This window comes from Neovison vison, chromosome 4 (assembly GCF_020171115.1).
Source record: "Neovison vison isolate M4711 chromosome 4, ASM_NN_V1, whole genome shotgun sequence".
NCBI lineage: Eukaryota > Metazoa > Chordata > Mammalia > Carnivora > Mustelidae > Neogale > Neogale vison.
The window spans coordinates 201,294,829-201,309,827 of NC_058094.1; the positions used below are offsets into that span (position 1 = coordinate 201,294,829).

Sequence of the window (14,999 nt, forward strand, 5' to 3'; positions counted from 1 at the left end):
GGTGAAAAGGAGGAGGGAAGCACAGAGGGATGGGGGAAGGGGAAGAAGAGCTCGCTTGAGCTTTATTTATGCTCTCTGGGCGCATCGGATTCGGCGGCTCGGGAGCTGCTTTCTCTGCTTTTCCCTTTCCGGGTGCACGGCGAGGAGAAAGTCTCTATGCAACTCAGCCCCGGCGCGCACTTTGCCAGGTATGTACCGCGAGCGAGGCGCGTTCTGCGCGGAGGCAGATGCTGCTGCTGCCGCCGCGGCGGCGGCGGCTGCCAGCTCCCGTGTTCTGTAACTGTCACACTGCACCTGAGCTGAACTTGAAAAGAGAGTGAAGGGGCGATTGGGCAAACGCTTTTGGCAGACACAAGGGGTGTTTGCAGACGTGGGGGAGGAGGCTCTGTATTAACGCCCCCCACCGTGCCCACCGCACAGCACCTCCATCTCTGCAAATACGGCCCAAGGAGTGGAGGCGGCGACCGGACTCCCAAAGAGACGTGGGGCAGCGGCTGTGACCGCATCTCGGAAGCTGCAACAACAGGTCGCCTTTCTGAGACTCCGTTGGCGGGAAGGGCCACTTGGAAAGGGAAGGTTTGAAAGAGCTAAGAGGGAAGGTGGAAGGGTTGTCTAATTCACCAAAAGAATACCACTGAGTGACTGCCCTTCGTTTTCTCTATCCTACACAACGCATACTGACCCTACATTATCCGGACTGTGTCAGGGAAAAACCAGACACCTGTTTGAAAAAATTGCTGCGTCTAAAGTCAGCTGTGTACTTATTTGTGCCAGGAGTGACCTGGTTCACCTGCTGGAAGAGGTCTGGTTAGAGTCTGCTGGGCGTGATTGTTAGGACATTGTATTTTTTTTTTTTTTTCTTACTACTCCAAATTCCTGTGTTTGAGGGAAACTTGCCCTTCTGAGAACTGGGACTTCACCAGGAGCTCTACCGTGGAATAGGAGTGATACTTCCGGACCACATTTCTCAGTGGTATTTTGTTCGACGGGCGGAAGTGAGTGATTGTGGCTACTTTGCCCCATTGTAGAGGCCTGGTTGCCCTTCTTGCCTCCACTTCAAGGAACCATGGCGGCGGGCGTAGCAGCGTGGCTGCCCTTTGCCAGGGCGGCAGCCATTGGGTGGATGCCTGTGGCCTCGGGGCCCATGCCAGCTCCCCCAAGGCAGGAGAGGAAAAGGACTCAAGATGCCCTGATTGTGCTCAATGTGAGTGGCACCCGTTTCCAGACATGGCAGGACACCCTGGAACGCTATCCAGACACTCTGCTGGGCAGCTCTGAGCGGGACTTTTTCTACCACCCGGAGACTCAGCAGTATTTTTTTGACCGTGACCCAGACATCTTCCGCCACATTTTGAATTTCTACCGCACCGGGAAGCTCCACTATCCTCGCCACGAGTGCATCTCTGCTTATGATGAAGAACTGGCCTTCTTCGGCCTCATCCCAGAGATTATTGGCGACTGCTGTTACGAGGAGTACAAGGACCGCAGGCGAGAGAACGCGGAGCGGCTACAGGACGACGCCGACACGGACAACACCGGGGAGAGCGCGCTGCCCACCATGACTGCTCGGCAGAGGGTCTGGCGGGCGTTCGAGAACCCCCACACCAGCACCATGGCCCTGGTGTTCTACTACGTTACAGGGTTCTTCATTGCCGTCTCAGTCATCGCGAATGTGGTAGAGACCGTGCCCTGCGGGTCTAGCCCGGGGCACATTAAAGAACTGCCTTGCGGGGAGCGCTACGCGGTGGCCTTCTTCTGCTTGGATACGGCCTGTGTCATGATCTTCACCGTTGAGTACTTGCTTCGCCTGGCTGCAGCGCCTAGTCGTTACCGTTTCGTGCGCAGCGTCATGAGTATCATCGACGTGGTGGCCATCCTGCCTTATTACATTGGGCTGGTGATGACAGACAATGAGGATGTCAGCGGAGCCTTTGTCACGCTCCGGGTCTTCCGGGTCTTCCGGATCTTTAAGTTCTCCCGCCACTCTCAAGGCCTGCGTATCCTGGGGTACACGCTGAAGAGTTGTGCCTCAGAACTGGGCTTCTTGCTCTTCTCGCTCACCATGGCTATCATCATTTTTGCTACGGTCATGTTCTACGCAGAGAAGGGGTCTTCAGCCAGCAAGTTCACCAGCATCCCTGCTGCCTTCTGGTATACCATCGTCACCATGACTACACTGGGGTAAGTGCCATCCGATGGAATGGGATGGAGGTTGAAGGTATGGGAGGGGATTGTGAGTGGACTCAGTAAGGTTACATAATTCAGGGGAAATAGCTCTTCTCTTTTCTAAATGGGTTTAGGAAAGCATTCTCTAAGTGGTTTTGAGGAACTCTCTATGAAATGGGTATGATACAGCGACTGAAGTGTTTAGGGGATTTGCTGGCAACTGTTGAGTATTGGTGCCTGAGAGTGATAAATATACAAAGAAATTTTAAAATTCCTGAATATGGAAAATATAATATATAAGTAAATATTTACTTATTTTATAAATAAAAAAATATATATTATATATACAATATAATATTATATATAATATATTATATATATTAAATATTATATATATTATATTTTCCATATTTAGGAAATATATATAGGATATATATAGGATATATATAATATATATATAGATATATATATCAATACATGAAGATATGATAATCAACAACACAAAATTGGCACCCACATAAAGGTATGAATATGCATAATATATACTGAAATGCCTAGAAAGTATTCAGTGTATTCAAATGAAAAGTTTTCATGTATATTTGAAGTATTATTTTCATGTAAATAGATACTTTTGGCATTCATTTTTCCTCCAAGAACCATAATTCTTATTTTATAACATTATAAAACACAGATTATAGATATCATTATCCAAGAATTTTATAATATATATGTACATATTCATATACCTGCATTTTCATTTTGGCTGATAGATTATACAGTTTTCGAATATTAGGGCTGAAACTGACCAACTCTACTAAATGAAGTAGAATGATATTTGCAGCATATTTAAGACTAGAGGTTCATAGTTTCAAAATAAGAAGTCAATGACTATTACTCACAGTTTTTTCATTTTAGAAACTACAGATCCCATCAGGCAATGGGCCTATGACCATTAAATACACGTAGAAGATAGAGCAGTATCTGGTGAGATTGATGGTCACCAGGGGCCAATTGTATAATAGAATTTTGTGCATTCTGATTTCTTTCTATAATTCTTCTGTGTATTCTTTTATTTGGGGTTAATGGTGTTTTGCAACCAAAGGGGCATATTTCAAATTAATGTTTTTTCAAAAAATTAATATGAAGCTAGAATTAAGATTTTTTTTTAAGTTGGTAGAAAAAAGGGAAAGTGAAATGATTAGTGTTAGTCAAACTGCAGAAAAGTAGCACGATTTATATATTACAGGATCTAATAAAATACAATAGTTAGAGCCTTTTAGTTTTATGAGTTCTTAGGTAAGCCAAGTAGTGATGTTAGTGCCCTTTCTTCAGCTTTTTGCTGCTTTCCTTGCATAGTTAATCAGTTCAGTTAAGGGTTTGGTAATGGCTGTAGGAAGAAGTTATTCCCAAAGCTGCTTTTTAAAGTTGTTTCTGGCTAATTTAATTGTCTTCTTTAAATGACAATGTGGTTAAAGTCAACTTAATTGTATTAGCCATATTGCATTGAACAGAATTTCTCATATTGTCATATGGCCAACTAATGGAATATTTCATATGTGAAGAATTTTTGACTAAGTTAATTAAATTGTGCTAAACAAAAGCTAAACACTGCTTGTGATTTTGATTTAGTCTCATGTATTTTGTTAATACCTACTGGTGCATTAAAAAAAAATGAATTAGTGAAAATTCATATCCTACTGCTTGTATGTCCTTCTTATCCTGTTGGTAGTTTTGGGACAAATTTTGAAGGTGTAGTATAGGTGCTTTTTTGAAGGTGTAGTATAGGTGCTTTTTTCTTACCAAAGAGAATTTTATATGTGTGTGTGGTTTCGAGTCTTGTAGTCTTCTTGTTGTATGAAATCTTTGTTAGGGACAATTGGGTAGTGCAAATCACTATCAGGACTTCAGATCAGAAATACTTATGAATAAAAAGAGAATTCTGCTTTAAGAGGAATTAAAGAAACATTAAAAGGAAATACATATGTTTTTAAATTTGGTGTCTATGCTGGTGTTCTTCGTGAAGTATCAGTGGATCATTTTGATTAAATTTTATTAAGTTAATCATTTAATACCGTATACTGTGTATATGAGTATCAGTATTAAAATGAATGTTGTTGAGATGCTAATTTCATCTGGCCAGAAGTTCTATTCTAGACAAGAGACACTACTGTTATTTTAAAGTTTTTTTCCTGAAATGACTTTAATTTTTTAATTTTATTTTAAAATTTATTTTTGCTTTTAGGAAGAAAAAAAAGTGTTAGCTATCAATGATGTTTTTTTTTTACTGTATAAATAAAATAAGCATCTACCTTTTGAAATGATTTAAGAAACTAAATCATAATGCCCCAGTCAAATCTATGAAATGGATTTAGTTCATGTGTTCTTATATAAGTAGATTAGAAGAATTAAGTACATACACTTTCTCAAAACTTGGAAGCAAAGTGCGAGTTACTTTTAAGACTTAAGTTTCACTGAAGCTGAAAATTTTAATTTTGGGGAAATTAAGCTAATTAATGATCTGATGGACTAGAGCAGTCATACTTTTAAGATGTAGAAATGTTGATGCAGTAAAAATGCAATCCATTTATTGAAAAATATATATGAACATTTAAGAAAGTATATGCTTTATAATACAGCGAAATTTCTTAGAAATACATCTTCAGTTCCTCATTAAAATATAGTTATAATGTATTTTATTTTCCTAGAGAAACAGATTTCTGTTTTAAAGATCCTGCCTTGTTGGTATCTTTGGTTGCATTGTGACTCACAGCTTTATTTAAGAACAGAAAACATTCAACAAAAGCCATTGCCTGAATTTATTTTTCACTGTAGTTTTAAACTTATAAGCTAAAGTGTCAGATCTAAACTTTCTGGGAAATATGCAGTAGTTTGAATTAATATCGAGCTGTTTCTGCTAGATGACCAAAGATTTCCCATTACCCTTTCTAAGCCTTTTTACTTGACTATTATTTTTAATAGAGCTAATATTAATCAATGAATGATAATAGAAGTAAAAATGGAATCCTAAACAGTGGTTATCAAAAATCTAGCTCATGCAAACATCATCTACATGAGAAGAAAAGACAAGAGCTTTGTAATCCAGGACTGGCAGAATTATCTACCTCTCAGGTCCTTTTAAACAATGTTCAGTTGGGTTTTGGTCTGAAGAAACGACCAGGTCTGTCTTAGAACTATTGTGTACTCATCTCATCATCTTTGTGCTCCTTGAAATCTCAAGCATATCATTGTACTGTAACTTAACCATGCTTGTTATATAACTAATTATTTAATTTGCCAGTAAAACTAATGCTTTGAAGTATAATTTTAAGCCTACCCATTTCCTGTTAAACCTTAGAAGTCCAATTAAAAAAAAAATCAGTGAAAGAAAGAATATCAGAAAGATTTTTAGAAGTGTTTAGACTGAGTAGCCATATAGATCTGTTCTTCCATTTTATCTTTTCTTTCTCTGCATATCTATTCACCTTCACTGGCCCTCAGTACCCTTTTACTCCCCCACCTCCCTCCTTTCCATAATGTGAACTCTAATTGCTTCCTTAAACAGCCTTGGAAGGAAAAGAACCTGGAACTCCTCTTTTGTCCTAATGACCTTTGGCAAATAGCATCCAGTTGTTATTTTTCATTCGAGCGGTAGTACTCAAATGGTGCCAGATTTAGGAAATTTTCAAATGTTTGTCAATAATCAAAAGTGACTTTGCAAAAAATATTTGGTAACTTTACCATTTACCTCAGATTCATGACTTGTGAGTAAGAAGCAGTACCAGGTGGCACGTTAAATGATTTGAGGAGCTTGGATGCTAGACAACATCTGCATTTGGGGCACGATTACTAACCATTTAGACCCTTGTTTTAAAAACAGAGTTTGTGGGGCGCCTGGGTGGCTCAGTGGGTTAAGCCGCTGCCTTCGGCTGGGGTCATGATCTCAGGGTCCTGGGATCCAGCCCCACATCAGGCTCTCTGCTCAGCAGGGAGCCTGCTTCCTCCTCTCTCTCTGCCTGCCTCTCTGCCTGCTTCTGATCTCTCTCTGTCAAGTAAATAAATAAAATCTTAAAAAAAAACAAAAAAAAAAAACAGAGTTTGTGTTACCCATCCCATAAAACTTAAGAACTTGAGAAGTGGAATTTCTGCGGTCCACCACTTCTTTAATTTTGAAACAGAGTTGTTTTTATCAAAGTTTTCAGTATGGCAAAGAAAGCCACTATGGGGCATTTCTGTAAAGTTTATGTTTAAAAACGCAACTTTATGGGGCGCCTGGGTGGCTCCTTTGGTTAAGCGGCTGCCTTGCCTCCGGTCATGATTCCAGGGTCCTGGGATTGAGCCCCCTGTAGGGCTTCCCACTCTGGAGAAAGCCTGCTTCTCCCTCTACCTCTGCCCGCTACTCCCTCTGCTGTGCTCTTTCTCTCTGTCAAATAAAGAAAATCTTTTAAAAATATAAAATAAAATGCTATTTCATGATTTTAACTACAAAAATTATGTTCTGATTTCTAAACAAATCTAGGAGGACAAGGGGCTTTAGAGAGGAGAAGGGAATTTGGGTAAATTGGAAGGGGAGGTGAACCATGAGAGACTATGGACTCTGAAAAACAATCTGAGGGGTTTGAAGTGGCGGGGGGTGGGGGGGGTGGGAGGTTGGGGTACCAGGTGGTGGGTATTATAGACGGCACGGCTTGCATGGAGCACTGGGTGTGGTGAAAAAATAACGAATACTGTTTTTCTGAAAATAAATAAATTGGAAAAAAAAAAGAAGACAAATCTAGGAAAAAAGTTCATCTATAGTATACTATCATCAGAAACAAATACAGTAGAATTACTTCTGCACTCTCAGAAAACTCAGTGTAGTTGTCCATTTATAAGACTCTACAAAACTATCTCTATAATATTTCAATTTTAATAGTTTTGATAAATTGCTATTTTAAGAAATAAAAACACAAAATAGTTTTTCATCTCAGTTTTCCTAACAATGTATCCACATCAATGTGTCCTCTTTTTAGAGTGGCTTGATTGGAGAAGGATTATATATAAAAATATGCTGTGTATATGTCACATATGTTTTATGTAATGCAGGTATGTTATATATCTCTCATATAAATATATTAAATATGTTATGTTGTTTATCTTTTAATATATATGTATTATATAACACATATGTTGTTAAATATATATTCTTAAAAAGAATGAACTCTTAAATATTTTCCTGCTATCAATCACTATTCTGACTGCATAGCTTTGGGGAATGTTGGGAGTAAGCTTGCAGAATCATTTACATAGAAACTTTTGGTTTACCCAGTTATTACTCAAAATGAGTAGAATTACTTTCCCTTGCATCAGCATCTGCATGTAAATATTGCTAGCATGTTAATCAAATACATCTTTACACAGTGGAAAGTACCAAATTTATCTTTCAGATGAGGAGCCATGCTGTTGGTAGAAACCACTTTTATTTTTGCATACTATGTTCATTGTGTGTGTGTGTGTGTGTGTGTGTTTAAGGGAGAGTGCACACCATACAATGGGGCAGGGAGGGGCAGAGGAGAGGGGAAGTGAGAATCTCAAGCAGGCTCCATGCCCAGGTCAGAGCCCGACTAAAGGCTGGATCTCATCAGAGATCATGACCTGAGCGGGAATCAAGAGTCAGATGCTTAACTGACTGAGCCACCCAGGCTCCCCGCAGACTATGACGTATATTTTTATAAAATTCTTTATAGATCATGTTCATTGTTGGGACTCGAAAATGAACTTTTAAAGAAATGTAGAGAAATGTGATATGCATTACAGGTAACCAAATCTTAACTGTCTTTATTTTGTTTTAGTCATCATTTGAATATAGGTAATATATGACATGACATACATACCTATTTTTAAATGTGTATATTTGCTTAGCATTTTCCTTTTTTTCTTTAAAATAAATATTTACTTGGTTGCCAAGAAGAGATGTGTCATGTGTGACATAATAGTGATGTAATTAAACAGCAGCAGCATTTTTTGTTTGTTTCATGTTTTTACTTATTTTTTTTTCTGAAGACCTTGAAATATTACCTGGGAGTGTGTAATAATAACTAACTGGGGATTACTGCTGATACTACAGGGATAAGAAAGGAATCCGTCCTGTCTTTATTCTATTGACAATGCATTTCTCTCCTAGTTCTGCTTTTTGGGACTCACACCACGTTCCTCAGTATCACTGTGGGCTCTGCATGTACTTATACAGTCCTGGGCTCTAGTCTCACGGTGCCCAGCTGACATAATCAAAGCATGTGCTCTTGTTCAGGGAATTCTTAGGCCATTCGGAAGCAAGCTATGTCATGGTAACTATTTTACCTGGCCTGATGAGGAAGAAAATAATTCTTTGACTTGAATGAACTAAAAAAGAGTTAGCCTGGGAGTTGTTAGAGTGATACAGTTTAACTTCTGTATCATTGAAAGAATAAGAATGTTGGAAAGAATATTCACTGAAAAGAAAATATTATTTATCCTTCAGAGCTATAGTGTGATTTTACTCTTTTTCCCCCCAGTAGAAGACTCTTCATGTCTTACACTGTTTTCTAAGCACTTAATACATATATATAGTATATACCATATAGTTTTTTATATATGGTATATACACATGTATATATTTATATGTTGTTCATATTTATTTAAATATACATTAAATATATATATGTGTATGTGTGTATGTATATGACCATTGCTATCCCATTGGCAATAGCTAGATTTGACAGTGTGGGATATAGTTTGGTACTGAAAAGAAACATAGGGGTGCAACACCATCTCTACATTTCTGTCCACACTGAGACTGTCCCTTGCTTTAGTGTAGATCCCATTGGAATGTTACCCTTTAGTTTCTTCCTTCTGAACCAGACTTCAACCATGATCTTCTCCACAAGGCCTTCTCAACCTCCCAGCCTCCATTATCTATAGTTAGGATTTTACTTGACATTTGTAAGTGCTATCTTATATATAACTTATGGTTTTACTCCTTGCCTTCCTAACTAGATTGAAAGACTTTTGAAGATGGGCCTATAGCGTTTGGGGACTTATTACCTACTAGCTCAGTGCCTAAATGCAGAAACATCTGTATTAAAGCTTTGCAGACCATGGCGTGAGATGATACAAGCCTGCATGCAGAGCTCCTTAGCTGTGAACAGTCTCAACACTGGCAATAATTTACTAATCTAATCTTTCACTTCATTCAGTGTTAGGAAAAATTGGAATTTATTATTTGAGTATTTTGTCTTTGTACTACAAACTACTCTTTTTAGACTTAAGGGAGAGCTGTGAGACTCCACATTCTTTGATCTGTAACTAATTTTCTTCAAAAGTTAGAATAATGGCTGTCAATGGCTATTTCCTTAATCAGATTTCTTCCTGGGGAATGCTGGTAAATTGCAGATGCCTCTGGGAAGCATATGGGGATGACTTACAATGCAAACGAATCAGCACAGAAATGTTCTGCCTTGTCTTTCAACCTCAGTTCCCCCAGTAAACATGAGCTGGCACTTTTTTCTCTTTCCAGGCCCACTCATTTATGCATAAAATGGAATTGTTTAAAAATAGTGCACTGTTTATAAATGACACATAAGATAAATGTAGTCTATCAGAAAGAAGTTCCTGCTTGAAGCGATTAAAAGGCAGGTATATAAAATGTAAACATACATGTAGATACATATCCTAGCCTGGTGCGGTGCACTTTGCGTTGGGAATTTTGACATGTCTCTTATGTAAAGACGATCTGAATTATAAAAAGTGTGGGGAGAATAGGGAGTGAATTACCAAGTTAATAAGGAGAAAGAATAACATTGAAAGAGTAGGATGACAGTTGAAATAATGTCAGATAGAATGGGAAGGTTTTGTTCTAAAAGTGAAAGGTCTTGTCTTTTTCGCTCTCATGTGGGCCTGATCTTCCGTTGTCCTCATTTTCTTCACTTTTAAGAATAACAATAATCATGCTTTTGGAAACCCACAGTTTTACCAGTAGCATATACCCCCAGCAAATCAAAATGTGACTCATAGAGTTCATTTCAATTTAACAGACTTTTGTTGATCACTTACTACCTGTCATTGACCACAGCAGTAAATGTAACTGCCAATTTCCTGACCTTAAGGACTATGTACTCTAGTGGCAGAGGTGGAAAGAAAACCATATAAATACATAATTCAAGGTAGCAGCTGGTGCTACCAACAAAATAAATGAGGTAAGACAAGACTGTTGGCCAACTGAAGGTATGAAGTGAGTTCTGTGACTATCTGGGTAAAGAGCTTTAGATGAGGAGGGAAAAGAAGTACAAAGACCCCAAGATTAAGAGGAGCCTTGGTGTACTCCACCTAAGGCCACTGTAATTAAAGCAAAGAAGGGGAGGGGCTTAGTAACATGCTATCTGAAAGGTAGAGGGGACAAGATGATGAGGGACGTTGTAGACCATAATAAAGACTTCTGGTTTTATTCAAGACATAATGGGGACACATTCAAGAATTATGAGCATGGTAAAGATAAAATATGATTTTTGTCTTTAAATGAGCACAAGTTCTGAACATTTAACATTTCTTAAATGGTCATTTTAACCTTAATTTCTTCACCGTGTATAAATCCTCATCCTTTGTTAGGTTCATTATACTTACCTTAACTTGAAATTTGTATCGACTTATTCATGAGGTTTTCCAGAAAAATGGAGTATTTTATAAGAATGCATGATTAAAGTATTCCCAACTGACAAAAATAAACCTAGTTCAAATGAGAAAATGAATTCTACATGTTAGCTGAAAAGACTGAAGTATTTCTCAATAAATATGGAGCTATCTGAGAAATGACTACGGATTATTATTTATCTTGAACATAGATTTACAGACTTATAGTTGTCAATTCTAATGTTCATGTACAAGAATGTCATACATACTTTGGATTCTATTTAAAGAATTTTCATTCCTTTTTTTTCTTCCCCTCACTTTTCAGTAGGTACATGTATGTATCCCTGGTCAGTGTTTGACTGTTTCTGTGAATCTGAAAGAAAAAAAGGGTTTACATGTCTTTAAAAATGCCAGAGGATATGTATTTTTATTCTCAAATTAAATTGGAACCATACATGTAGCAGATGTGTATTTGTGAAAACTTACAGAGGCATTGCTTTGGTAAGAATTATCATGCTGGAGAGTAAAACGTAAACATGAATGGATAATTGGAGAGCACTTGGGTTCTAAAGAACAAGAATTGGATTAACAACATAAAAAAAAAAAAAAAGTTTGTGTGTGTGTCTCCCAGATGAGCAATTTGTGAAAATATTTCCTAACTCTAAGGAATTCAGTGTGGCATCTCAATTTGGTGTTCTGTTCCCGTTAGAACCTCTGTCCTTCAGATAATTCTGCATCCTACCCAGTATTTCTATCTGGAGACTTGATTTCTGATAATATAAGCTAGGGTTCAGGAGGGTCATCATAAAGGAAAAAGTCCTGGTATTCCCTGTCCTTTGCATGTGAAACAATCATGACAATTACATTCTGATAATTACTAACCTGCCTTTGTTTTGAATGGGGAACTGGTTTCTTTTCATCTTGATGCAGAAATTGAAACTATGTAACCCTATACCATGTTAATACATTTGGAAAAAGAAAATCCTTATGCATATTGCTTTAGATCATACTATGGAACTTTAGTTTCTAGTTCTTACCAAATGTGGTGTTTGGGAATGAAAAGTAAACACATGTGCTTGTAGTCTCCTTAACTTAGATCAGCCTAGTAATGCATATTGGACACTATTGGGTCAGGGGAAGAAAAAAAAAAAACATATGGACTCTCACAAATGTTTGGTTTTCTGCTTTATTCTAAAGTTACTAAAATTATGGAATTTTGATTTGCCGGGATCTTTAGAAATCATCTTGTAGAAACTTCTCAGTTTATACTTGAAAAAACTAGGAAACAAAATCACAAAGCTAGCTAGTGGAAGAATATCAGCTTGATTTCTGGGGGGTCTTTTGAAGTCCAATACTCAATTGAGTATGATTGAATTGACTGAAGTCTTTTTTTCTCCATATTTCTTTCTCTATTGTATAATCTATTTTCATCATTAAAGAAAATTTTACAAACAAAGCAGAGCAATAAAACCAAGTACTATACATATATATAACTAGTCCACAGCCCCCATTAGATAAAAAGTTATATATGTGTGTGTGTATATATATAATACATATATATATATTCCCCCGTTATATAATAAATTATACATATATAACTGAACTAGTAATGTAGGTAAACAAGTTCATGCAATAAGTCTCATCTTGTCATTTTTTCCTTGATCATCTACTATTTGTTAATCTTTTTGAAATTAAAGGCAATTATTAAATTGAAGTTTCAACTCTGAATTTTAGATGACTAAAGTTGTGATTTTGTTCATTTTAATATTGGTGATGTTAAAAGCAGGTCATGAAATCAGTGTTAAGTCATTTGTTTGACTTGCTTTGGTCTGAAAAATAGGAATTCAAATTTTAGAATATCAGATGCATTCATAAATTGCCCCAGAAAAATCATGTTATATTTTCTTCATAAAGTGAAAAGACATGTTAAGGTTCAAATGAAAGAATATTTTAAAAAATATTTTTCAATTAAACACCAAAGCAATGAATATATGTTGAGAAGATTATCTCAAACTTGTTTATATAGTATAATTCCACTTTGAAAAACATATAAAAATAGTGTCTTAATCCCTGGAATTACTGAAGGGGAATTCTTTAATTCCCTTGAATTTTTTTAAAAAGTTAACATTCTGAAAAATTACGTGGTAACCAAATACTGCTAGTACTTTGGGAGAAATCTTCAAGATGAAGCCCAGTTGATAAATCATAAGAGGACCTTGCATTTCAGTAGCCTATAATTAAAAGAGCTATACGCTTGAAGAGCTAAGCCAAGATGCATTGCTTTTGTTTTACTCCAGATACACGGAATTTAACTAATTATCATCTTTTTCATGACACACTTCTATCTTTTTCATGACACACTTCTATCATTCATTCATTTATAGCCTTGTTTATAATTTTATTTGTTTAATAAATTTTAATAATGTGATATGCAAACATAATATGTACAGGCAAGAGCCTACCCCCAAATTAAAGCTATATCATTGATACTAAACTACATCTAAACATTAGCACCTCTTTTTCCCGTTGTGTCCCACTGTCTTTCTCTGCTGGAGATAACTATCATCCTGTGTCTTGTATTTATCATTCTTAAAACTGTACTTTTAATTGGGAGATTTTTTAACTTTATGAAAGGCTACTGTGCTGCATACAGTTTTTTGGGTTCTTGCATATAATTTATCACCAAGTTTCATCCATATTGTTGCTGTGCATAATAATTCTTTTTTTTTTTTGCCACTATATAATCTCTTGCTCCATTATGTGATTATTCAACACCTCTCTCTTTAGTGCCTTCCAGGTAAGTTCTAGGTTTTTTGTTGTTGTGCAAACTGTTGGCATGTGCAGATGTTTTTCTTATATATATAACTTGGAGTGTAATTGGTGGGTCATAGGTATGAATACTTAACTTTGGGGGATGAAGCCAAATTTTTCCAAAGTTGCTGCATCAATTGATACTTCTGCTACTCACTAATTAATAAATAAAAATTCAGAAAAAATGATTTCTATGAGGCAGTGAGATGCAGTGATTAGATGTGAGTTGCTATGAAGAATAGTTAGATGTGAGTTGCTATGAAGAATTAAGAATGCAGTTTTTTTATTGGCAGCATTTTACCTTGATCTTTTTGAAATGAACAGGTAATATAATTGTAGTGATCCTAACTTGCATTGTGTTTAACTCCATGACTTGTAGTTGGATTTTTCTTTTTCTTTCAACCTGAAAAGATTCATTCTGGTAAATATTGCATTTATATTTTCACAATGTGAAATATTTTAACTTCAGCTTCATGTTTGAACTCAAGGCCAATAATATGAAAACATCAAACCTGAAAATATCTTGCAAGGCTTTGGTTTACTCATTCATATGAAATTAAGAATGAGGATTGAAAATGACATTCAGTTGGTTTTCTGAGACTTTATAGTATTTTATGAAATGTTACATATAACTTTCTACAAACATTTGTACAACCAAGAAATTGCCCACATCTTCTCCATTCGTATTATCTAATTTATAACAATATTACTGCAGTTAGAAAAAACTGCTAATTGCAAGGCACCTCGTAGACATTTAGAAGGAGATACATTACTGTGAAACAGGATATATGAATAAATGTCAAGAGGAAATTACCTCCATTTCAGGAAATTCTTAATTATGGAAATTAAAGTGAATATGATTTCCAGTTCTTCATGGATGATCCTGTATTTTTTTAATGTTTGCAAAAAAAGGCCAATGTTTTGAAAAGCATAATTAATTTATGCATATATGCATATATGTTGATGCATATATGTTGATCTGTTGTCTTTCTTTTAACATATTGTTTGTGCTTTTGGCTTTAAAAATCACATGAGGGGCACCTACGTGGCTCAGTGGGTTAAGCCTCTGCCTTCAACTCAGGTTGTGATCTCAGGGTCCTGGAATCAAGCCCCACATCAGGCTCTCTGATCAACAGGGAGCCTGCTTCTCCCTCTCTCTCTGCGTGCCTCTATGCCTACTTGTAATCTGTCTGTCAAATAAATAAATAAAATCTTTAAAAAAAAATAAAAATCACATGAATCTGTTACAAAATGTCAGAAGATAACAGTAAATATTCTTATAAAAAAGAAAATATAATTTACAAAATGCCTATAAACTCTTCTCTGTGGAAATAAGGCACTTTTTATTCAGGAATGCCTGTTGATTTCAGAGAGAACTTTAT

General features: G+C 36.6%; 1 protein-coding gene and 1 pseudogene across 1 annotated transcript in view; both read left to right on the forward strand.

Annotated features, from left to right (window-relative positions):
• The first annotated feature begins 274 nt into the window (after nucleotides 1-274).
• The window catches only part of KCND2 (potassium voltage-gated channel subfamily D member 2), a 498,620-nt gene continuing 483,895 nt past the window's right edge, over nucleotides 275-14,999 (forward strand). Inside the window, exon 1 of the mRNA XM_044246445.1 lies at nucleotides 275-2,181. Coding sequence (XP_044102380.1) covers nucleotides 1,067-2,181 — 1,115 coding nt within the window. The 5' untranslated portion in view covers nucleotides 275-1,066. The remainder of the gene's footprint in view (nucleotides 2,182-14,999) is intronic.
• Nucleotides 2,206-14,999, forward strand: part of LOC122905272 — a 70,770-nt pseudogene continuing 57,976 nt past the window's right edge.